Here is a 26,191-nt window from a genome sequence, read left to right on the forward strand (position 1 = left end):
TGTTGGGAGTGCCAAAGTCAATGTACATATTTTCTATCCAAAAGTCAACATTTTTATTGATCAATGAGGTGAATAGTAACACCAAAACTTGAAATCCACAAATTGAAGAATTTAAAAGTTTCAAATGCCCTAGTATACCTAACAAGATTGGTTTGGATAGTTTGGCATGCCAATAGGGTTCAGTTAGCAGTACTTCACATGGCAATATGCCATTCTGTGATTTTATGGCTTTTAGCCATTCTGACCTTGCATTGAGACTTGGCCTTGTGCCTGATATTATTTACAGCTTGTTAGCTGTTCTGTTGCACACCGGGAGATGCATATGTGACCAATGGTGTGACGGCCCGAGGTACTCGATACCCAGTGCAAGTTTACCCGTTTATCCATTCCAGTCGTCTAGTGTAGGTTACTTGGGCAACCAAATGAATAAAAGTGGGCAAAGTTAAGGAAATAATAGATATACCAATACCAAATAAAGAAATCATACACATTCTATACATACTTACTTTCTGCTATTTTCTTTTATTATATTATTGCACCACTAAGCATTATTGCTTAGCGCGTTGCTTTTGCCACGCGTAGGTACTGGAGATACAGATCGTGAGCCCAGAGACCACGCATCGGGTGAGTCCATCCTGCAGTTCTGCACAGTGTCCGTGTCACCTCAACTTCTGCAGTGCATTAGTAGGACACTAGGTGTCATTTTGTCATTTTGTAACTAAATTTTTATTTTCTCATATGTATTTGGATTTATGTAATATATTTTGAGGTTCATGTAAATAATAAAGATTTATGGTTATGTATGGAAGTAATTTGAGTATTTAATTGTTGTTTATATATGAGAACCCTGAGAAATGATGATTGAGAATCAAATCAAAAAAAATGTTGAGATTTTGATGTTGAGACTCGTTGATGAATTGAAGTTGGGATTGTTTGGAAATTATTTGAAGTGTTTTTAACAGTTCCAAGAACTGCTTTCTCCATTTTTAGCGGTACTTCACGGATTTTCTTTAAAATTTTCTAACCTCAAATAAATAATACTTTTGATAAATGGCTAAAATAAATTATATTTCATAAATTATATTCACAAGCATGATATAAATTAATTAAGGTATATTAGAATGTGCCGGTACACCGTGTGGCATTACTTACTCGGGTATACTGTACACGGGTAAGGGGTGTCACATTTAGTGGTATCATAGCACGGTTTAGGCGTTTCTGGGCCTAGATAGAGTCTGTACCATGCATTGCATTTGTAAGAGTCGAGGTGACACTAATGCAAATCTGTTTGTCTTTCTTATTTTGAATAGGATATGGACCCTTCATCTCAAAGAGCAGTCGAGGAGGAAGTGGAGAGTCATGCTCCACCTGCAGCAGCGAAGACTGGGGGCATGGGAGAACCTGCTCACACTCAAGCCGAGCCTCGCCACCTCCACGTGCCATGTTCCAACAAATGGCCGATTTCTTTAGACAAATGGTCGGAGTAATGCCAAGACCACCACTCACCACCACCACAGCAGTAAATCACACTGGAAAGGCTAAGAAAGTTTGGAGCAAAGGACTTTTTCGAAGAGAGAAGATGACTCATTGCAAACGAAAATTGGTTGAACAGAACGGGCAGAGTCTTAAAACAACTCCATCGCATCTCGTGAGCAAAATCTAGAAGCCGCAGATCCTTGTTGCAAGATGATGCCTATGAATGGTGGGACATCGTGTCCAGTGAAGTGCAGCGTAAGTCAGAATTTGGGACTTCTTTCTCTCCGAGTTCAAGAAGAAATATGTGGGTACTGTATACCGAAGAGAGAAGAAGAGAGTTCATTAACCCGAGGCGAGACAACATCGCTGGCCGAGTATGAGAAGGAATTTGTCCGATTAAGCCGCTACTAAGGGAGATAGTCCCTAATGAAGTCGAAAGGTGTAAGAGATTTGAAGAGGGACTAAATGATAACATCAAGATCCAGCCATCGCTTTGGGAATTAACACACTCGAGCTTATAGTCTTCACTTCTTTCGGTATGTGGTTATTAAGCTTCTCTCTCTCGCGGCTGCGATGAATCGTTCGCGCAGAGCCGGTCGTTTCGAAGTTACCAATTGAGCCGCACCAATTGGTAAGAGGCTAAGCAAACCCGTGAGGTGATAAGGGTTCAATCCTAGCTCACAGGCGAAGGGATTGAACTCCACCAAAGCGACAAGATCGATTTGAGTCGCATCGCCCTCAGAGGGCACGCTAGCAAGATGGCCACCCATAGAGGGGCTTGAGTCAGCCCACTAAGCCTGGTGTGACACAAAGGCGCTTTATTTCAGAGGCCCCGGCGATCACCACGAGCTGCTTTACCAATTGAGCCGCACCAATTGTAAGAGGCGAAGCAAACGTGAGGTGATAAGGGTTCAATCCTAGCTCACAGGCAAAGGGATTGAACTCCACCAAAGCGACAAGACCGATTTGAGTCGCATCGCCGCCTCTAGAGGGGCACGCAAGATGGCCACCCATAGAGGGGCTTGAGCCAGGCCCACTAAGCCGGTGTGACAATAAAAAGGCGCTTTATTAAACATATCTTCGATGCAGGGCCTCTCATTCAGGAAGAGCACAGCAAGCAGCATTTTGGAGGCGACGCGACCGATCTGATCCATGCTGCCAGCAGAGCTGCCCCAGCTTCATCACGCCACTCATTACCAACCGAGCCGCACCAATTGGTAAGAGGCCAAACCCGTGAGGTGATATGGGTTCAATCCCAGCTCGCAGGCTTAAGGATTGAACTCCACTAAAGCGACAAGACTCAGAGTCGATCGCTGTGCCTCTAGGGGGGTACGCCGGCAAGATGGCCACCCAATGAGGGGCTTGAGCTGGGGCCCGCTAAGCCGGGGTGTGACAGGAATCATAGAATTTAGCAAGTTAGTGGAAGCTGCAATAAGGGTTGAAAAAGTGAGAATCAGTGAGCAGACCAGAAGGGATAGACAGCAGAAGAGGGGCCCGGCCGCCTAGCTCACCACCGTGATCCGGGAAGAGGTTCAAGGGTCCACCGCACGCAGTTCAGTCACCACATGGTCGTGGTCGCCTCAGGGCCTGTGCCACGCTCACCCCTAGGAGAGGTCACCCACACCATCGCAAGGCGCTTCAGGGATGGGATTCAGGGGACCAGCCCCAACATCTTCTGCATGTCCGCATTGCCTGAAATGGCACAAGGGGGAATGTTGGAGAGTAACTGATGCCTGTTTAAGATGTGGGTCGACAGAGCATCAGCTGAGGAACTGCTCACATAAAACTACTACAGCTGCTCCAACACAAGCAGACAGACCTGCTCCAGCACCACAGAGAGGTAGAAAATCTGGTAAATCTGACGCAGTGGGACCATCACAGAGGCCAGCGTCTGAGCCAGCAGAGAGGCCAGATAATAGACCACCTGCCAGAGCTTATGCCCTGAGAGCTCAGGAGGAGCAAGATGCCCCGGACGTCATCAGGGGTACGTTCTCCCTCTACAATACACCTGTGCATGCATTGGTGGATCCAGGATCCACTCACTCATACATCTGCATCAACTTATCAGTAGAAAGGGGGATACTAGTAGGGGAGAGTGACCAAAACATTCTGGTCACTAATCCATTAGGCCACAATGTAGTGGTGAACAAAGTATACAAGGGTTGTCGTTAAGGATTCAGGGGTATGAATTCTTGGCAGACCTGATTGAGTTGCCCTTCCACGAATTTGACGTGATTTTGGGAATGGACTGGTTGTCACGTCATTAGGCAATAGTTGATTGCAAATTGAAGAGAATTTCTTTGAAAACTCCTGAGGGTAATGAGATCACAGTTGTAGGGGAAAGGACAGATTTCTTATCCAATGTCATCTCAGCCACAATTGCAAGAAGAATGATGAGAAAAGGCTGTGAAGCCTACCTAGCACATATGGTGGATACTAGGCAGGCTAAGCCAAACCTGAGTAATACACCCACAATGAGAGACTTCCCAAAGGTATTTCCTGAAGAATTGCCTGGTTTGCCACCAGAAAGGGAAGTTGAATTTGCTATTGAGACACTGTCGGGTACAGCACCTATTTCCATTGCTCCTTATAGGATGGCACCCACTGAATTGAGGGAGTTGAAAACTCAGTTGCAAAAGTTGCTTGATAAGGGGTTCATACGCCCCAGTGTGTCACCATGGGGAGCTCCAGTGCTGTTTGTGAAAAAGAAGGATGGGACTTTGAGGCTATGCATCGATTATCGGCAGTTGAATAAAGTGACTGTGAAGAACAAATATCCGTTGCCTAGAATTGATGATCTGTTTGATCAGCTGAAGGGAGCAGGAGTATTTTCTAAGATTGATCTCAGATCAGGGTATCATCAGTTGAGGGTGAAGGATGTAGATGTGCCCAAGACTGCATTCAGGACCCGGTATGGGCATTATGAATTTCTGGTGATGCCCTTTGGCCTAACAAATGCACCAACGGCATTCATGGACCTTATGAACCGTATCTTCCATCCATACTTAGATCGGTTCGTAGTGGTCTTTATTGATGATATTCTGGTGTATTCCAAGACTAGTGAAGAACATGATGAGCATTTGAGGATTGTTCTGCAAACCCTGAGAGAAAAGGAGCTGTATGCTAAGTTGTCCAAATGTGACTTTTGGCTGAATGAGATAGCATTCCTTGGACACATAGTGTCAGCCGATGGGATTAGGGTGGATCCCAAGAAAATAGAAGCAGTGATGGAATGGAAGCCTCCAAGAAATACAACTGAGGTCAGAAGCTTCTTGGGGCTAGCTGGGTATTACAGAAGAATTGTGAAGGGATTTTCCTTAATAGCTGCTCCAATGACCAAGTTGTTACACAAGAATTTCAGATTTGACTGGAATGACAAGTGTCAGACCAGTTTTGAGAAGTTGAAGGCTATGTTGACAGAGGCACCAGTGTTAACACAGCCAGTGTCAGGAAAGGACTTTGTGGTCTATAGTGATGCTTCTCATAATGGGTTAGGGTGTGTACTGATGCAAGAGGGGAAGGTGGTCGCTTATACTTCCAGACAGCTAAGGCCACATGAACAGAACTACCCTACCCATGATCTAGAGCTTGCAGCAATTATCTTCGCACTGAAGATATGGAGGCATTACTTGTATGGTGAAAAGTGCTACATTTTCACAGACCACAAGAGTCTAAAATATTTGCCAACCCAGAAGGAGCTCAACCTTAGACAAAGGCGATGGATTGAATTCTTGAAGGACTATGATTGTGTAATTGACTACCATCCTGGGAAGGCAAATGTAGTTGCTGATGCTTTGAGCAGAAAGTCCATCACAACTTTGAGATCATTGAATGCCCGTCTCACTTTGATTCGAGATGGAGCTATTTTGGCTGAGTTGCAAGTGAGGCCAAACCTGCTACAGCAGATTTTTGATGGGCAAAAGGCAGATGAAAAGTTAATGACTATTATGAGCAAAATCTCATAAGGAAAAGCAACTGACTATGAGACGAAGGCAGATGGGTGTCTGTACTACAAAGGAAGACTGTGTGTACCAGATAATGGGGAATTGAAGGCCAGTATTCTAAAAGAGGCACACACCAGTGTATATGCTATGCACCCAGGAAGTACAAAGATGTATCATGATCTAAAGCTTCAGTATTGGTGGCCTGGTATGAAGAGAGACATAGCTGACTACATGACTAAATGCTTGACATGTCAGCAAGTCAAGGCAGAACATTAAGTTCCATCTGGTTTGCTACAGCCTATACGCATACCTGAATGGAAATGGGATCGGGTCACCATGGATTTTGTAAGTGGTTTACCTCTCACCCGAAAGAAACATGATGCAGTATGGGTGATAGTGGATAGATTGACCAAGTCAGCACACTTTCTGCCAGTTAGGACTGACTACTCACTAGAGAAGTTAGCAGAATTGTATATCAGTGAGATAGTTAGACTGCATGGAATTCCACTTTCCATTATATCTGATCGAGACCCAAGGTTTACATCAAGATTTTGGAAGAAATTGCATGAGTCCTTGGGTACACAACTCCACTTCAGCACAGCTTTCCATCCTCAGACAGATGGGCAATCAGAAAGAGTAATCCAGGTAAACAATTGAAACCAATGGAATTGATACAAATATTGAATTGAAATGATAACAAAAACATGAAATATATGTCAGGTCCTTGAGGATATGCTGAGGAGTTGTGTCATTGAGTTTGAGGGAAGTTGGGATAGATACCTCCCATTGGCAGAATTTGCATACAACAATAGCTACCAAGCTAGCATACAAATGGCCCCATATGAAGCACTGTATGGGAGGAAATGTAGAACTCCAGTGTGCTGGACTGAATTGGGCAAAGATAAGCTGGTAGGGCCAGACCTGGTGAAACAGACTGAGGAGAAAGTGAAACTAATCAAAGCTAATCTGAAGGTTGCCTCAGACAGACAGAAATCCTATGCCAACTTGAAGAGAAAAGAAATAGAATACACAGTTGGCGACAAAGTGATCCTCAAGGTGTCACCATGGAAGAAGGTATTGAGGTTCGGAAGAAAAGGTAAGTTAAGCCCTAGGTTCATTGGCCCATATGAAGTCATTGAATGTGTGGGTCCAGTGGCCTATAGGCTAGCTTTACCACCAGAACTGGACAAGATCCACAATGTGTTCCACGTATCCATGCTTAGAAGATACCGCTCAGATCCTTCACATGTCATCTCCAGAGAAGAAATTGAAATACAGCCGGATTTGACATATGAAGAAGAACCTCTACGGATCCTAGCTCGGGAAGTAAAAGAGTTGAGCAATAAGCAGATTCCACTGGTGAAAGTGCTTTGGAGGCACCACAACACCGAGGAGGCAACTTGGGAAAGTGAAGAGACGATGAGGCAACAGTTCCCTCAACTGTTTGCATCAGGTAAATTTCGAAGACGAAATTTAAATTAGAGGGGAAGAGTTGTAACACCCTCCCGGTAACAACTCCGTACATTCTACTGTTCCGGTGACTGGTGTCGGTCCGGACAATTAGAACGTCCGGAAAAATATTTAAACTTAAGTGAGGGACCAAAATCAACTCAAATATTAATAAGAAAAATTTAGTAAAAATTTTAGGAATAAAATACAACCAAGTTAGACGAGCCGGTGCCCTAGCGATGGGTAACCAGAGGGAAGTTGCGGTTCTCGCAACGAGGAGCCCTAGACCCGGGGGAAAAATTATAAAATAATTTTTGGGACTCCAGAGAAGGGTTATTGAGGTTCCCATGGCATTAGAATGCCAAGAAAATACCTAGAAAAATTTTTCAATCGGTACAGACAATTTTGACCCGTTAAGCCAAACGGAGGGCATTTTGGTCATTTCGCCTTCAGAGGTGATTTTTGGCCGACTTGTCCAGTTGAGTAAATAATTAATATGACATAAAATATGAATAAACATTACTAGAAATTAAATTGAAAATGAGTAGTGAAGAAAAGAAAAGAAAATGAGGAAAAGGCTTATTTATGACATCATGGTGATGTCATTAAGAAAATTATAACCAATCACAATTAAGTAACCATTTGACTAACTAATAAAAGAGATAATTGAGACCAAGAAATAAAGAAAAACCCAGCAGCCATCTCTTTTCCATTCCAGCCGAAACCCTTGCCCATAGCCAACCTCCATTAACACACAATCAAAGCTTAATTTCCTCCTTCATTTCACCCTAAAACCCTAGAGACCTTTCACTAAAATTTGTCCTTGCACCTTGCAAAACCTTTTGGCAGCCAAGAAGAAGAAAGAAAGTGAAGTTTGGGGCTTGGAAAAATCTGCCACTTAAAGGTTAGTGCATATACACACCTAAAGCTCTTTATTTCTATGCTAAGGGACTTAAAATAAGTAAGAAAATGTAACTAAAACGAAAAAAATTATGTGTATGTATGCCATGCATTTCGGCAGCCCTATTGATGGAATAGAAATGGAGTGTTTGATGGACTTAGAGTGAACTAGAGCTTAGGTTTAAAGTGTATACACATATATGTAGAGAATGAAAGAGTTAATGAGGGAAATTGTGAAAACTTTGAAAATTTGGCTAGGGTTTAGAAATGAAAATTGGACTTGGCATTGGAATTGATTAATGAACATTCTACTGGTCAATTAGTGACCATTTAAGGCAAGTTAATCATAATTTGAAGTGAGTTAATGCATGGCAAAGTGAGTGTGTAGGCTGCCTAAGGACAAAGAAATAGGTGATCAAATTTCAGTCCACTTGGACTGCCATATCTTTGGCTGTGTTGGTCCAATTGGTGTTTGGCCAATTGGACATGAAACTAGGCTTACAATGGCACATTTTTGCTGAAGAAACCATGCCCAAAAGACCAAAGCAAGAGGACCAAAAGTTGGCCCTAATCCGGATCCCCTGCAACAGCACCTGCAGAAATAACCAAATGAACAGTAACTGTTCATTTGGCTATAACTCACTGTAGATTTGGTCTATTGACCTGAAAGTTTTACAGAAACAAGTTAAGACATAGACAAACAACTTTCATGAAGAAACCTACCCCAAATTATGGCCAGAACCTATTCAAATATGCAGTCACAGTGACTGTTCATGTTACTGTAGATATGGTAATTTCTGTAGAATGGAAATCCGGCCAGCTGTGGTTTTTGGACCATATCTGGAGCTACAAAACTCCAAATGGAGTGATTCAAAAAAGGAAATTCAACTAGACAAAATAAGGAACAACTTTTATGTTTACCAATTCCTCAAATTTCCACTGTAACAATTCCTAATGGAACAGTAAATTTATGGTACAAAATCTAAAAAATCTGCTCCTTTGGTTTAATGCTTAGAAATGGTATTAACGCTTAATGCTAACAAGTTTTAAATACAAAATGTGGTATGTTGGGAGTGCCAAAGTCAATGAACATATTTTCTATCCAAAAGTCAACATTTTTGTTGACCAATGAGGTGAATAGTAACACCAAAACTTGAAATCCACAAATTGAAGAATTTAAAAGTTTCAAATGCCCTAGTATACCTAACAAGATTGGTTTGGATAGTTTGGCATGCCAATAGGGTTCAGTTAGCAGTACTGCACATGGCAATATGCCATTCTGTGATTTTATGGCTTTTAGCCATTCTGACCTTGCATTGAGACTTGGCCTTGTGCCTGATATTATTTACAGCTTGTTAGCTATTCTGTTGCACACCGGGAGATGCATATGTGACCGATGGTGTGATGGCCCGAGGTACTCGATACCCAGTGCCAGTTTACCCGTTTATCCAGTCCAGTCGTCTAATGTAGGTTACTTGGGCAACCAAATGAATAAAAGTGGGCAAAGTTAATAAAATAATAGATATACCAATACCAAATAAAGAAATCATACACATTCTATACATACTTACTTTCTGCTATTTTCTTTTATTATATTATTGCACCACTAAGCATTATTGCTTAGCGCGTTGCTTTTGCCACGCGTAGGTACTGGAGATACAGATCGTGAGCCCAGTAGACCACAGACTGGGTGAGTCCATCCTGCAGTTCTGCATAGTGTCCGTGTCACATCAACTTCTGCAGTGCATTGGTAGGACACTAGGTGTCATTTTGTCATTTTGTAACTAAATTTTTATTTTCTCATATGTATTTAGATTTATGTAATGTATTTTGAGGTTCATGTAAATAATAAAGATTTATGGTTATGTATGGAAGTAATTTGAGTATTTAATTGTTGTTTATATATGAGAACCCTGAGAAATGATGATTGAGAACTGAAATTGAAAAAAAAATGTTGAGATTTTGATATTGAGACTCTGTTGATGAATTGAAGTTGGGATTGTTTGGAAATTATTTGGAAGTGTTTTTAACAGGTTCCGAATAACTGTTTTCTCCATTTTTAGCCGGTACTCCGTCGGATTTTCTTTAAAATTTTCGGAACCTCAAATAAATAATACTTTTGATAAATGGCTAAAATAAATTATATTTCATAAATTATATTCACAAGCATGATATAAATTAATTAAGGTATATTAGAATGTGCCGGCACACCTTGTGGTATTACTTACTCGGGTATACTGTACACGGGTAAGGGGTGTCACATTAAATGGGTCAACACTTTATCTTCCCAATCTTTCAAATTCCTTGAATTTCTAGTGTGCTTTCTTCAATTCAAGATTCAATTTAGGGTTTACTCTTGATTTTCTATGAGAATTGTGGAAGGATTCAAGTGATTAGTGTAACACCCTCACTGTATCCATTCCGTGCATTCTACTGTTCCAGTGACCGATGTCAGTCTGGACAGCTAGAACGTCTGGAAAAATATTTAAACTAAAGTGAGGAACTATAATTAACTCAAATATTAATAAGAAAAATTTTAGAAATAAAATACAACCAAGTTAAAATGAGCCGGTGCCCTAGTGATGGGTAACCCAGTGGGAAATTGCGGTCTTCGCAACTAGAAGCCCTAGACCCGGGACAAAATTCATAAAATAATTTTTGGAACTCCAGAGAAGAGTCATTAAGGTTTCTATGGCATTAGAATTCCAAGAAAAGGTTTAGAAAATTTTTTCAATCGGTACAGACAATTTTAGTCTGTTAAGCCAAACGGAGGGCATTTTGGTCATTTCGTCTTCAGAGATGATTTTTGACCGACTTGTCCAATTAAGTAAATAATTATTATGACATAAAATATAAATAAATATTACTAGAAATTAAATTGAAAATGAGTAGAAAAGAAAAGAAAAGGAAATGAAATAAAAATAACATTTATGACATCATGCACATGTAAAGATGATGCACTAAAAGCTTACTAACCAATTACCATATGACACACACATTTAAAGAGATAAAATAGGATTAAAAGAGACAAATTTTGGTCTTCTTCTTCCACTTTCATCTCATGGCCAAACCACTTCTTGAAATTTTCCTCCATTGATGTTTCTTTAAGCTTCATTTTCCCATCAAAATATTCCATATTTTCCCAACCTCCAAACACAAAAACTTGATATCTAACCTAGCTAAAGTGACTAGAGGCAAAAAAAAGAGGAGGAGTTGAAGAATTAGAAGACTTAGAATCTTGCTATTTGAGGTTAGTGTCTAAACTTTTGCTATTTTTGATTAAATTCTTGTTTAATGGCATGAATTGTGTAGGAATTATAAGAAAATAAAATAAACATATGTGTGTGTGCACCCTACAAATTTTGGCAGCTAGGGTTGGTTAGGGTTTGGTGATTTTGCTTGATAGCAAAGTGGTGATGAGCAGCCCTTGGTATTAAATGAGTGATTGAACATAGTTGTGTAAGTGAAATACAAAGATTATGCATGTATGAACATGAAAAATTGGACATTTGAACACCATTAGGGTTTGCTCATGTAATGGTATGTTAACCTTGTAATGGTCAATTAGTGACCATTTGAGTGTGTGTGAGAAGGAATTGAAGTGAGTAAGGGTAATGGAGTTGAGTTTAGGCATGCTGCCCTTAGTGACCTGCAAGACTGATTGTGAGTCCAGCAGGTTTGGGAAGCCATAAATGGAATTGTATTGGTCCAATTGGTGCAAGGCCAATTGGACATGAAACTAGACACATGATGGCACAATTTTGGTGAAGAAACCCTACGCAGAAAATCAAACCAAGTTGACTTAAAAATTGCCCTAATCCAGGTGACTTGCATTTTGCCTGGGCAAAATGACCAAATGAATAGTGTTCATTCATTTGGTCATAACTTAGTGTAGAAAGGTCCAATTGACCTGAAATTTTTACCAGCAGAAATCTGAGACATAGACCTACAACTTTTATGAAGAAAACAAATCCAAATTTTGAACATAACATATCCAAAAACTGACTGCAAATGTACAAAACTCGCATTGATTTACGCCTGAAATTTTGGAAAAATTGCAATCCGGCCAGTTATGGTGTTTAGGCCATAACTTGAGCGACAAAACTCAAAATGGAGTGATTCAAAAAAAAAAAAAGAAATGTAACTAGACACAATAAGTAACAACTTTGATGAAGAACATTTGACCAAATTTTCACTGTAGAATGGCCTAATGGAACAGTAAACTCTAGCACCCAAAAATTGAAAATTTGAATTATTCTCCAATGGTTAGAAGTATGGATTGTCAACTAATGCCAACACTTTTGAGAACCAAAATGTAGTAAATCTATGTGATTAAAACTCATGTAACTATTATATATGAGAAAGTCAATATTTTGACTTAAATGACTAAATGAATAGTAACCTTACATGTTAAGTATAAATATTCAAGAAATAACTTTTTAATATGCCCTAGTAGGCCTAATGTGATTGGTTTGGATAGGTTGGCATGTTAATAGGATTCTGATAGCAGTACTGCATATGATGTATGGCTCTATGCCATTCTGTGATATGATAGCCTATGGCTATACTGATTATGATGTTATACTTGGTTTTATGCCTTATTGCTTTTATGGCTTATTAGCCATTCTATCTGCACACCGGGAGACACATTGTGACCGATGGTGTGACAGCTCGAGATACCTGGTACCCAGTGCTAGTTTACCCATTTTATCCAATCCGGTCAATTTGTATAGGTTACTTGGGCATGAAAAAGTATAAAGGTAATTGAATTGATTATTAAAGGAAGTAAGGAAATTAAATATCAAGATAAAGAACAAGAATGACTTCAATAAAAAGAAACTCAGAATCATCAAGAAAACGATTAATAAAATGCTAGAACGAGTTAATATCATAAAACGTAATTAGCCTTCGACTAAACAATAAATTAGTAATTATTTATTTCTTATAAACACAATAACTAGGAAATTTTTACTTTTATTTGCATATTATATTTTCTTGTATTATTGGCACCACTAAGCTTTATGCTTAGCGCATCGCTTTTGCAACGCATAGGTACTGAAGATTTGGACAGAGAATCCAGTAGACCACAGACTGGATGAAGCCGTTCACAGTTCTGCATAGTGTCCATGTCACCTCACAGATACAGTGCATTGGTAGGACACTAAGTCCCATTTTGTATTTTGTGATTTTTGTAAGTTTTGTAATTAAACTCTTATTTATCATGTATATTTGAAACATATGTAATATAATTTTGTATTAATGTAAGTATTTGTAACTTTGTGTTTATAAATAACATATGTGAATTTATTTATGATTTGAGCATGATGATGATGTGAAATGAATGAATGACAAATGGAGAAATTGTTAAGAAATTGTTGTAAATTGATGTGATACAAATGGAGTTTGAGAATGATTGGAAATTATTGAAAGTGTTTTCATAGGTTCCAAAAAACTGTTTTCTCCAATTTTCGCGGGCACTCTGCCGGATTTTCTATAAAATTTTCGGAGCTGCAAATTAATTTATAATTTCAATAAATGATCTAAATGAGATTAATTTCATAAAAAATTTCACTTAATAACTATAATAAATAAATTAAGAACTGATAAATATCAATTAGATAAGTTATGGTGTTCCGGTACACTGTGTGGCATATCTTGCTCGACTATACTGTAGACGGGTAAGGGGTGTCACATTTAGAGCTTAGGAATTAAGTAATAATGGTGAAACTTTGAGAGAAAATGAGACGGCCACTTGAAGAAGATGTAGATTTTTAATTTTTTTTTGTGGATATTTATATTATTTTATTGAGAAATGGCATTTTTGTAAATAGGTGGAATGACAAAGTTGTAAATAAGTTGAAATTCTAAATCATTACAATTTGACTTTTTTGTTAATTATGTTTACTTTTACTAATCTTGATTAATTTAGCTAATCCATCTTTATTATCTTTATTTACCTCACTTTTGGTCAATTTTGAGCTCTTAAATTTAATTGACCAAATTTTTTTCTTACCGGATTTCTTTTCATCTTTTTCATAATACTTGATAAGTCTTTATCTCTCTTTTTCACCTTAGCTTTTAATCTGTTTATTTGTGCTTATTTCTTTTCATTTCCTTGACTTACTAATTAATAATAATATCTCATTTAAATGTTAATTAAGGGTCTTACAAGGTCCTGCATGAGTTTAGAGTAGCAATTGAATTCACAGTCGCTTCCCAATAGGGTTACTCACCACGGGGATTGTATACTCATTTAACCAATTTGTACTCCACTTCTTTATTTTTCTTCAACCTTACTTAATATTTATTTAATTAAATTATGACTCTTCACTCTAATTTAAGCATGATTTCAGACATTTTAGCCGTCCGAACAGATTTTAATCGCCAGAACAGTAAAATGTACGGAACTGCCTAAAGTGAAGATGTTACACAAATATTGTCCAAGCACCATCAAACAAAGAGTTTTGAAAATCTAATTCTGAAGAAAACTTAATCAAAAAATAATCCTTGCCCAAATCCAGGATTTTTGTCTCTCCCCTGTTCCACAGCATCTAAACGTTATTACACAAAGCTCTATACCCCAAACATCTTCCCAATAACTTCACCACCACCGCTCTATCCAACTTCTTGGCTAAACCCTGTTCTAACTAACTAGAAACTTGGACTGAAGGAATAACTCCCGACAGATCAATCACAACATCTTCATCTGAAAACTCCACCTCCATAGCGTCCAGGAAATCGCTCATAAACTCATCCTCTCCCAAGCCCTTCTTCACACTATACCTGAAAGAAATACCCAAATCCACTGGACTACCCATACTCACATCCCCTACCTCCTTGTGTTTCACCCTTTTCATTGTGCAATCCCCATCTTCCATGAGAGGCGATTCCCTCTCGAGAGAGAGACACTGACTCCATTCTCTATAATCTACAATCAAAAATATTAATATCAAAAAATTATATATAACTTTAATTTTCTGATAACATTACATAAATTTTCTTTCTCATGATTACTGTATTATTTCAATACTTCGATAATTTTTTAACAAAGTTCATCATAATAATTTTGACAAGCAACAGTTTATTCAATAAAATTAACTAATAATAATTTAAAATCAGCAAAACTTTTTTTACATAAAATATGAAAACAAATTTATAAATAAGAAAAAGACAAATATATACGATAATCGAATCTACACTGAGAGGAAAATAAAAATAAAAAATTAATAAGATGAGAAGAAAAAAAAGATTATTATTAAAAAAATAAATTTAATTTTTTTAAAATAAATAAGAGAAGGAGAAAAAGAGACGTTCAATTATTTTTTTCGTTTGTTAATTATAAGAACATTCGTCCACATTGGACGACGCATGGCCACGACAACTGCCTTTATCCTTCTATTATCAAATCAATTAAACAATTTCAAGCGCCAAGAAAAAGAAAAAAAAAGTTATATTTTGGCTTAGTCACATAAATTCTCAAAATATTTAAGAATCTAATTAAAACTTTACAATTTAAAAAATTAAATAAATTTTTTAAATTTTCAAAAGTAGATTACATAAGTAGCTGGGAATAAATAATTTTTTTAATTTTTAAAAATAGATAAAAAAATATTAAATTATAATTTATAATTAATATAAAGCTAATTAAGATTGTACATGAAAATATTTCAATGCACAGAATTCTTATCAGCAATCGTGTATATCTAATTTATAATATTTGATATATATCTACTACATTATAAAGCAAATTATGAGGTAAATAAAAATATATCAATACTTATCAACATATTACAAATCAAATATACATGATAAGAATTTTATACACTAAAAAATCTTCATTCATTATTTTAATTGAAATTATATTAGAAATTAATTATAATTTATATTTTTATTTTTTTTAAATTAAAAAGTTTATTTATTCCTAAAATAAAAAAATAGCTTATTTATTTTATTTTTATAATTTAAGGCTTATTTTTTTTAATTTAAAAAAAATTTAAAAACTCACATGGTTATGGGTTCACACTTCAAGAGCCACTGAAAACAAAAAATCATGCTTTGACATATATTAAGATAAGCAAGTTCCTCAAGTTTTCTTTTTTCTTGAACCCAAAATGAAAACTTTTCCACTTCAAAGTACATGAAAAGTGAACAAAGCGAATTCACTTCAATAACTAATCTATAAAATTGTACTTAAAAGAAAAATTTTCAAATGAATGAAATAAGAGTCTATGAGACAATCATTGGACCAAGGGATTTCTACCATTTTTTTTTTTGTTCATAAATTATTACAAGAGAGAAATTCTCTTCACTTTTTCAACATTATCAACAGTTCAATACCAAATGATGATTCAAAGCTACTTGTCGATGGACTCCTCCGATCACACCAATGATTGATCCCATTGGTTTCATCAATCAACACAGTTTTGTAATCTATTCGATCAAAAGTAATTTATTCCGACGGCCGCCACGCAGAGGCCGTCAACAAAGACAAATCTTTCCATCCTAATTTTAAGCAACCATTTTCCTCCACCAAAGTATATCCTTTCCAAGGGAACATACCAAGTAACAGGCTAGCTTGGGCGGCCGGGTTACCGCCAAGTGAAACGGGTTGAAACCCGACGCGTCTCAACTCATCCCCCCATCTCTCCACCTTCACCTCACCGGTCCTCTTGGGCCCACCAACAGCCACAATGTTTCTAATCTCCGAACCAAACAACTGCTGCTCCACTGTATGCCTCTCCACGCTGTCTGCACCCAATCCATCCCCTAGCGCATCAAATAAAGCACTATAATAATGCAAAGCCTCCACGAACCTCCCTAAAAAACTACCTCCATGGCTCAAGTCTTGTTCAACGGTCGTGATCAATTTGGGCCTCAACAAAGTCAACAATCTCAACGTCCCTAAATCGCTCCCAGTTATATCGTAAAGACAGTGATGCATCCAGTGAACCACAACCGCCTCCCTTGGTCTAACACCGAGTTGACTAACATCTGTCACATTTCCAATTTTGCCCTCCACAGGATGGAATTCGAAGGGCAGGCCTAGTGAGTTCGCGAAATCTGCGAGTCTCTTCCCTGTTGACTCGAGCAACTCGGAGGATGATCCGAACCCGGTTATTCTCATGGATCGGACCTTCTTCGTTCTTGAAGCAAGTATGTGGAACAATCCTGGCCATTGAAGGCCTTGCATGATATCGAGATCGATGACGTGGACACGATCCTCACCGTCCAATGCTTGGAAAATTGATTGGTTGGCAGTGAAGTGAGAGAACTTGATTAACGGACTGATTGAATTGTAGGACTGAAACGCGTTGAAGATTTTTTGAGACTGAGTTAGGGTTAGGGATTTGGAGGTGAGAGGTGAATAGGTACCCAAGCAGGAACTTACCACACGCGCATGGAGCGCGTGAGCGAAGTAGGCACCGACGCGCTCAGGGGACGATCCGAACGGAGATGAGAGCTCGGAGATCTCAGGAAGGAGATCGGACGCGTCGTCGAGGTTGTCCATGGCAACGCACTCTGCGCATTGTAGCAAAAGGCCAAGGAGCCTGAGACCAGTGGACTCCGTGGAATCTTCCTCGCCAGTAGTTTTGTCGCCGGAGACAGTGGCCTCAGTGGAGAAGTTAGGTCGTTTGGCAGAAGGGTCGTCAGCGCCTCCTGAGGCGTCCCCACCCGCCAGCTCTTTGTCGACGCGCTTTGTCTTCATGGAGGAAGTAGAATTGTTGGGTTTAGAACTAGAATTGATTGGCGATTGAGGAACTAAGCTTTGAAGCATGATCGGAGATAGAGAATCGAAAGGCTGAAGAGCTTTCGAGAGAAAAGAGACAAAATCTTGTAAACAAGGACAAGAGAAGTACGATTAGAAAGCTGCAGAGAAGTGTCAGAGGATAAAAGAAAGAAAATAAAAGGGTGCTGTCAGCTGCGTTTGGAAAGAGAGAAAGTGAGGGAAAATAAATTAGAAAGGTAGAAAACTTTTCTATAAGAGAGAAACAAGTGTGTATTGTAATGATCGTTAGGCAGCCCGTTTGGGCGTGTCGTTAAGTGCGTTTGATGTGAAGAAAGGATTAGGGAAGTAATAATTGTTCATTAATAAAATAATTAATGAGTGTAATAATACTATTTTAATAATAATAATAATAATAATGATATGAAGTCCATTGGATTCTTGGGACAATTTTTTGGGTAAAATTAAGGCTCAAGGATTTGTCTTCTTGTTTATATGTTGATATGTCTTTTTTTAATTATATTATTATTTTAATTTTTTTAAAAAAATTAATTAATATACTTATTCAATAATTACTATTATTAAATATTTTTTTAAAAAATATATATATATTAAAATAATGTGTGTATTAAAAAAATATTGTGATTAAAATGTCACACTTAAACGCTAATATGTTGCTATTTGTAGCCTTTACCATAAATGAATACAACATTACATATTCATATTCCTGTACATGACACGGTTAGCTCACAACAGGGCTATCTTTATATTTTAGTCGGCATATCTTCTTCTCTTCCACAGCTATAACTCCTAAAATTCAAATACCATTGCCACCACTGTGCATAGAACCAACATTAAAACCCACACTCAATATCAAGGAAATATAAAGATTCTCAAAATTCACACTACTTTGTTACCAACTCTTGAATTTAGAAAGGTTGACCATTTAGAACATTGAATCTTCATACACCGTTATTTTTTTCTCTACAATGGCCTTCCATCATCACCCCTTTTTTTTAATCAAGGCCTGACTCTATCTTTAAGTAAGCACTACTGTCTCTCGTAATTATAGCAACTACTTGAACAAGAGACACTACACTTGTCAGAATATTTGCTAAATATGCTTGCCAAAGTCCAATGTCAGAATACTTATGATTTGAGGGTACCAATCAATTTACCATTGCATGCAAGCCCATTTTGTTTACTATTTTAAATTATTTTGGGCTATTTATGTCATTTTATTTTAGGTTTTTTTAATAAATTATTTATAAAAAAAATTAATTAATTTTTTATATAATTATATTTTATTTTTATTTTTTTTAAATAAATATTTGTTAAAAAATTAAAATTTTTTATTTTAAACCTGAAAATTAATAAAAAAATCAATTAAATTTAATTCTTATAAAATTTTAGTTTTCAAATATAGTGTTAGTCTTAAATGTATGAATGTATTAGGATGTTAAATATGCATATTAAATATTTATTATGTCATTTCTTTGAGATAAAATTGATATTGAAGCAATTTTTTTCCATGCATTCAATTTAGTGTTATTGTATGGTCACCTACTGTTTTAATTTAGTGTTATTGTATGGTCACCTACTGTTTTAATTAACTTTTAAGAGATTTTTAAATTTCATTTTTTGTTCTTTGCACCATCAAAATATTTAGAACATTGAATATCAAAGGCCAGTTTCGCGTTCGTTTAAAATATAGAAAACAACTAGCGAAATACCGTGCATATAATAATAATAATAATAATAATAATAATAATAATAATAATAATAATAATAATAATAATAATAATAATAATAATAATAAATTTTTATTATTAAATTAATTTTTTTCAAAATTCTTACTTAATTAATTTTATTTAAATAAATTTTCTTTTATTTTAATGATAACTTCTTAAATTAATTTATGGTAAAATTATTTAAAATATATATATATTAATTTTTTATACATAAATTAATGGTAGTTTATATAATTATTTTATTTAAAATATAGTGACATTATTTTTATTTATAAAAATAATTTAAAATTTATTGATGTTATCGATCAAATAAACTTTCTTAATTTTTTATAATTTAATGAAATATTAACGTCTTGAGTAAATACTTAAATATAATTATATTCAATGTGCTTAAAAATATTCTACTAAATGATTTTTGTTGTCCCTTGTGGCAACTCCAAGAAGTTTGGGGAGAAGAGAGGAGATGTTAATTGAAAAATTTAAAGGCTAAGAGAAATTTTTAAGTGAAAAGCACAAAGATAAGGTAGGAAAGAAAGAACACAAGAGATTTTATAGAGATTTTGCTATCCCAAGCCTACGTCATCTCCTCAAGGCCTTTCTTGAGAGTTAACTCTACTAAAATTCTTTTTTGAGTGAAGAATAAATCTCTTACAATCACCACAAGAGCAAACTCTTGCTCTTTTACAAATCTCTTTATACTGAAGAGCAATTTAAAACTCTACCATACTCAAGTAACAATAAATATTTACAACAACCTTGAACAAATTTCAGAACAAAGAAATTACAGCTCAAACTATTAAGCTCTCAATAATCAATTATAGTAGCTCAAGTTTTAGAAATAAAAGAGAAAAAAAAATCTTTTCAACATAATAAATTCTCAAAGAAATAGTTTTCACTTTTCTCTAATCATAAATGGTATCTATTTATAGTTTTGGCAAGAAAATGGTCCCTATTTACACAGCCTGTGTAATTGCTCTCTTTCAGCATACTCTTGGCAATATGGTACAGAGGACAAGGTTGCCCAGTGCATGGCCTGTGCTTTTCTCCTCAATGCATGACTTGTCCTTTTTGACTTCCTAACTTGTGGGATTTGATGAAATTACCGGATAAAACACAGAAAGCAAGAAATTAAGTCAGAGTAACTCAACATCCTAAAATGCAATGAAACTAAGAAGAAATTATGCAATTAACTAATAAAATGCCCATGAAATACAATAAAGTATACCTTAAAATACTTATATAATACAATTGTATCAACATTAACCTTTTTAGCATGAATATCTCACATTAATAAACATACATATCTAATACATACATTCATTCTCAAACAGTAATGTAAAAGGCATATTCGTAGACTTTTCTATAGAACTCTAATCCTAGCCACTAGGATTAGAGTTAAGGGCTTTCATAGGTTATCATCCATCTAATATCATGCAAGCAGAAGACTCTTACTCGTGATGCCTTGTGCTCCTATTGATCTCATCAATGTGTTAGGCCTACTTTTGTAACACCCCTCACCCGTCTACAGTGTAGTCGAGCAAGGTGTGCTACATTTGGTACTAGAGCACCCTATCTTATCTTGTCTTATACCATATTAATTTAAATTCCATTTATTTATATTATTCCATGTGGGAGAATTTTTTTTTATCACATTTTATTTTTGTGGAGACCCAGACAGAGTCTCCTCTGTTTTATTAGTGCATGGCGAGTTCTACCATTTATCTGTTAAAAATAATTTCATATCATATATTATACTATCAATCTCTTTTTTTTTTATATGCCATGTCATATCATTTCTGCTCATATAATTTAGGAAAATATATATTTCATGTAACGCCCTCACCATCGGTAGTCTGTATGTTCTACTGTTTCGACGGCTGATGTCTGCTCGGACAGTCAGAATGCCGGGAACTACACTTAAACGATAGTGAGGAGACATAAAATGATGGTATACATGATAAGAAAATGCAACAAAAATTTAGGAAAAAAAAGACATGAAATGAAATTAGGTTAAAAGAGCCGTGTCCCATACCTGCGAGGAACCATAGAAAATAATTTTTGGGGTTTAATTAAAAATATATTGAGGTGTAAATGACATTAAAAATGTCAAGAAAAATTTAATTAATTGGTAAAAGTGAAAATAAAAATTTAAGGGGACTTAACTCGAAGAGGGGCATTTTGGTCATTGACACTTAAAGTTGACTTTTGACCAAAAAGTCCATTAAAAATGAGTGGTATTAAATTTAGAAAACCCCATAAAAATCACATGAAAACATGAAATTACATGTAGTGTAATTAAAGGAACCTAAGTGGGGTTAATTAGAATTTTCAAAACCCTAGATTTTTATATTATTAAAATAAGTTAGTGGGGGATATAAGTAGCCATAAGTGGATAAAATTTTCCACTCACTCACTTTGTATTCTTCAACCTTCTCACCCTAGCTAAATTGAAGCTCTCCATTTCTCCTCCATGGGCGTCCCACATGCAAGCTCCATTTCACCATCTTCATGCCATAATTTCTTGCAAGTCCCTTCATGAAAAGTGATCCTCACATCATGGGAAAGCTATAGGCAGCAAAAGGAAGGAGTAATTTTGAGGTTTTATAAACTTAGAATTCTCACAAGTTAAGGTTAGTGCATAATTTCTCCCCCTATCTTAGTGACATTTTGAATTAAAGTTAAATTGAGTTTAAATGCTAAAGAAATTTGAGAAATTGATGGGTAATTTTGGGTTCCCCAATTCGATAGCCATGGGACATTTGGGGAATTGATTTGTTTTTACAAGATAATGGTGATTAGTAATGTTAATTAAGGTAATTACATGAATTAGGATAAATTTGTATGTGGGTGTTTGAGGTTTGATTATGAATTAGAGTTTGTAACAATGAATTTGGGGATTTTGTTTGAGGCTTAAAACTGTTCAATTGGCAGCCTTGATAAGCATGGTTATTGATGAATTTATACATAGAATTGGGGAATTATAATGTTGATTAAGGTGACTAAGAGTATAAGAATTTTATTGCATATATATTATTGATTTTGACATTCTAAAGTAGGGCTTTGAACCAATTATGAGTGACTAATGATACTGCCCAAATTTGGCAGCCTTGAGGAGCTTAGGAGATAGGTAATTTCATGAATTAAATGGTGAATTATGGCGTCCATGGATATGTGGAAGTAAATTAGGCATTGATAGTTGATATTTCATGTGCTAGCCAATTTTTTTCATGTGCATATTATTGTTGACTTGACCAATTGAATTAGGGTCTTGCATTGACTATTATAAGCTTGTGTATACTGTTAGAATTGATTGAATTGAGATGAATTGGTGATATTAGAAGTGCCATGAATGCATATTTGAAGTGTGGGAGATGGAGAAATGAATATTGGGAGTGTTCTTTTGTGCAGGTTGTGGAATTGTTGAAAATAGTGTGTAAATTGAGTTAGAATTAACCTTGTGTGACTCCAATTGGTATGAGACCAATTGGAGGTGAAACATGACCTAAAATACTCCATTTTCCATGTAGAAGTCATGTCCAAAATCTGCCTAAAAAGTGACCAAAAGCCTGCCCTAATCCGGATTGCCCTTTTAGTGAACCCAGAAATGACCAAATAAACAGTGTTCACTCATTTGGTCATATCTCCCTGTGAACAGGTCCAAATGACCTAAAATTTATACCATTAGAAAGCTTAGACATAGGGCTACAACTCTTGTGAAGACACCAAAGCCCAGAAACGCCATTAACCAAGTCAAGTTGCTTGCCTAATTATGGACACCAATTCTATCCAGAATTAAAACTGCCCAGAATTGCAAAATAAAGACCACTTGACTAGTTTTGGCAAAGAAGCCATAAATTGGTCCATAGAACTCCAAATGTAACACCCCCGTTGTATAGCCTGGTATATTTCACTGTTCCAGTGACCGGTGTCGGTCCGGACAATTAATGGGATTAGGGCCACACTTAAGACAATTTGAGAAGCCATAAACATAAATAATTAGTAATGTTTAATTAGTTAACTACAAATAAGAAAAACAGAACATAAGAGGTTAAACGAGCCGAGAGTCACAAATGATGAGTGACCTCCTGAACGATCGTGAAGTCATTTTAAACTCAAATTTCAACCGTAAAAGTGACGCCATGGTCCTTAGGACCCTTATGAACACAAAGTGGAAAAGAGAAAATCACGAAAAGAATCATAAGCTACCAAATAATTAGGTCAGGGAGCCGGAAGAAATATTGGATTATTTACAAACCGGGATGAACCGGCGAGGGGCAATTTGGTCAATTGACCCCGAGAGCTGACTCCTGACCTAACTGTCGAATAAAATCGGAGAAAAGAAAATTTCGGAATCGAGAATTAAATTAAAGAACTAATAGAAAAAAAAAAGAAAGAAGATGGAAAAGTCAAAGTGATGACATCATGCATGATGTCATAAAGGCTTAATTGATTTATTTTATTAATTTGGGAATTTTGGTCTTCCTAAGACATAAAAGAAAAGAAAAGAAAAGAAAAAAAAAATAATAAAGTCATCTTCTTCATCAAAAACGTGACTCTCTCTCCCTCACCCTCTCCCTCACCCAAAACCTCCATTAAAGCTCAATTTTGAGCTTGAAAATCATAAGATTTCGCCATAGAAAAATTAGCCACCATAGTTAAAGCTTATCTAGGCAACTTGAGAAGAGGATTGAGCAAGAAAGAAAGAAGGAAAATTTGAAGGAAAGGAGGAAGAAAATTGCTACACAAAGGTTAGTATGCTAAACTCTTCATTTATCCATTCAAATGCACATGTGATGGTTGAAAGTGAGCTTAGAACTTGATTAAATGAAACAAACATGGGAGAATGACCATTGCTGAAATTTGGCCTGGTTGGGAGGAGTATGGTTTGCATGAATATGATGCAATTGAATGAGTTTAGAAACTTTACATAGTTAAATGATTAACATTTAAACCATTAGAACTAGTTAAAGGCATGAAAATGATGAGTTAGGGTTTTCAATGCTAGGGTTTATGAACCAAAATTTGGAGAAATACATAAATGGCATGTTTAACCTATTGTGAAGTGAAATAATGGTCAATTATGACCAAATAACTTGTGTGGGAATGATAGGAAACTAAGTTAAATTCGTAGGTCAATGGTCATGCTGCTGGCAGCATGACCAAACCCACTTTGAAGGACCAAAACTCAAATTTTACAAGTCCAATTGATATGCCACCAATTGGAGATGAAAATAGACATAAAAGAGCACAATTTTCATTAAGGAACCATAGCCAAAAACTGACCACAACTTGGTGAAACAATTGACCAAAGTGAGTTGATAGCTGGCTGCCACTGCACTAAACTGACCAAATGAATAGTAACTGTTCATTTGGTCATAACTCGAGCTAGGTAGGTCAAATTGACCTGAAATTTTACCAGAAATTAGATATGATATAGACCTAAAACTTTCATGAAGAACACCAACCCAAATTAGGCCATTAACTCATTCAAATCATTGAGCAAAGTTAAATTTACTGTACTGAGATTCTGCAGAATTTTCATTGAGCAGCAATGTTTGGATGGTTATAACTCTCTCTAGAAAACTCGGATTTGGGCGATTCTTGAACCGATGGAAACCTAAGACATAGTACAACATTTCATATGAAGAAAGTGAGACCAAATTATGAACTTAACTTGATCAAATTATTAATCAAAGTTGGACCAAAAATCTGTCAGCACCAAAATCTCAGTATGAACAGTACACGTGAACAGTAAACTTATTTTGGCCATAACTTGAGCTACAAAACTCCGATTGAGGTGATCCAAAAATGAGAATACACTTAAGACAATAAGGAACATTTTCTATGAAGGAAGTTTTGTCAAATTCCAACAGTAGATCGACCAATGGAACAGTGCAACTTCGAAGAACCAAAACCGAAAATTGGCAATTTTGCCAAAATGACCTAAGCTTTGAGAAAATGACCAAAACCAACAAGTTTAATGACCAAAATGTGGTATGTGGGTGAAGTTAGAGTTCCCATACCTAGTAAGCCTTAAAAAGTCAACTATTTGACTGGAATAGTGCAGTGAATAGTAACCCGAAACATAAAATTTCGAGAACGTCGAATTTAACACGTTAGAGCTAAGTTTATTTTGGATTTATTTTAAGTTCTAGTACTGAAACATTGTAAAATTGCGTCTTTCAGTGGAAAAGAATACCGGGACAGAACCCGAGGAGTAGAGTCAAGGCCAACAGGCGACTCGTTTGAGGTTTGTGCACAACATATACTTTTATAATCATCTTTTGCATATCGTTTTGAACTATATGAAATATTGGATTATGGCATTTTTATGATGTTTGATCTAAATTGTTGAAAGTTATTATGTATATTTGAAAAGACAATGTTTAGCAAATTGTTAAGATAAGTTTTGAAACCACAGTGTCATGAACACATATTTGAACACCTCACTGACATGACTAGTGGGGGTAATTAGTTTCGAATTTTGATTCCTTCTCTGGAGAAGTTTTGAGGTGTGCCAGTAGAAGAGGATGTGAATGGATATCCATATATTTGAGCTAGCTAGCCTTGTGATATGATTTCTCTTTAGCCTCTGGCTATTGAGATTCATGTGATTTCTCTTTAGCCTCTGGCTATTGAGATTCTATTTGTTTCGAATGGCGTGATCTAACTGTGAGTTTTATGAAATGTGTTTTGATACTTTGAAATGAACTTGGTTTACATGTAAAATCTTACAATGCATAATTGTATTTAATTTTCATGTTTAGCCAAATTTTTGAATTAATGTGCTTTAAGTTTTGCATAAAGATTATTTTAGTATATTGTGCACCACTGAGTCCTAGTACTCAGCGATAGCTTTATTGTCATCGCAGATACAGAGACTAGAGGAGCAGCAGATCGAGTCTGAGGTGTGAGAAGCTACCACCTAAAGTTTTGGGTATAATTTA

At 36.2% G+C, this 26,191-nt stretch overlaps 1 protein-coding gene across 2 annotated transcripts; it reads right to left on the bottom strand.

The window, feature by feature from the left end:
- Positions 1–16,009: 16,009 nt before the first annotated feature.
- On the bottom strand, positions 16,010–17,854 carry LOC110672306 (scarecrow-like protein 23). 2 transcript variants are annotated; one of them, XM_021835042.2, is made up of 2 exons: positions 17,158–17,854; positions 16,010–17,070 (listed from the first exon to the last, which is right to left on the bottom strand). In XM_021835042.2, the coding sequence occupies exons 1-2, from the start codon at positions 17,542–17,544 to the stop codon at positions 16,219–16,221; spliced, it is 1,239 nt and encodes a 412-aa protein (XP_021690734.1). In that variant the 5' UTR covers positions 17,545–17,854; the 3' UTR covers positions 16,010–16,218. The 2 variants fall into 2 exon arrangements, with proteins under 2 accessions (XP_021690734.1, XP_021690733.1); XM_021835041.2 differs by having other exon boundaries at positions 16,010–17,852.
- Positions 17,855–26,191: the final 8,337 nt, after the last annotated feature.

Source organism: Hevea brasiliensis, chromosome 5 (assembly GCF_030052815.1).
Source record: "Hevea brasiliensis isolate MT/VB/25A 57/8 chromosome 5, ASM3005281v1, whole genome shotgun sequence".
NCBI classification, from domain to species: domain Eukaryota; kingdom Viridiplantae; phylum Streptophyta; class Magnoliopsida; order Malpighiales; family Euphorbiaceae; genus Hevea; species Hevea brasiliensis.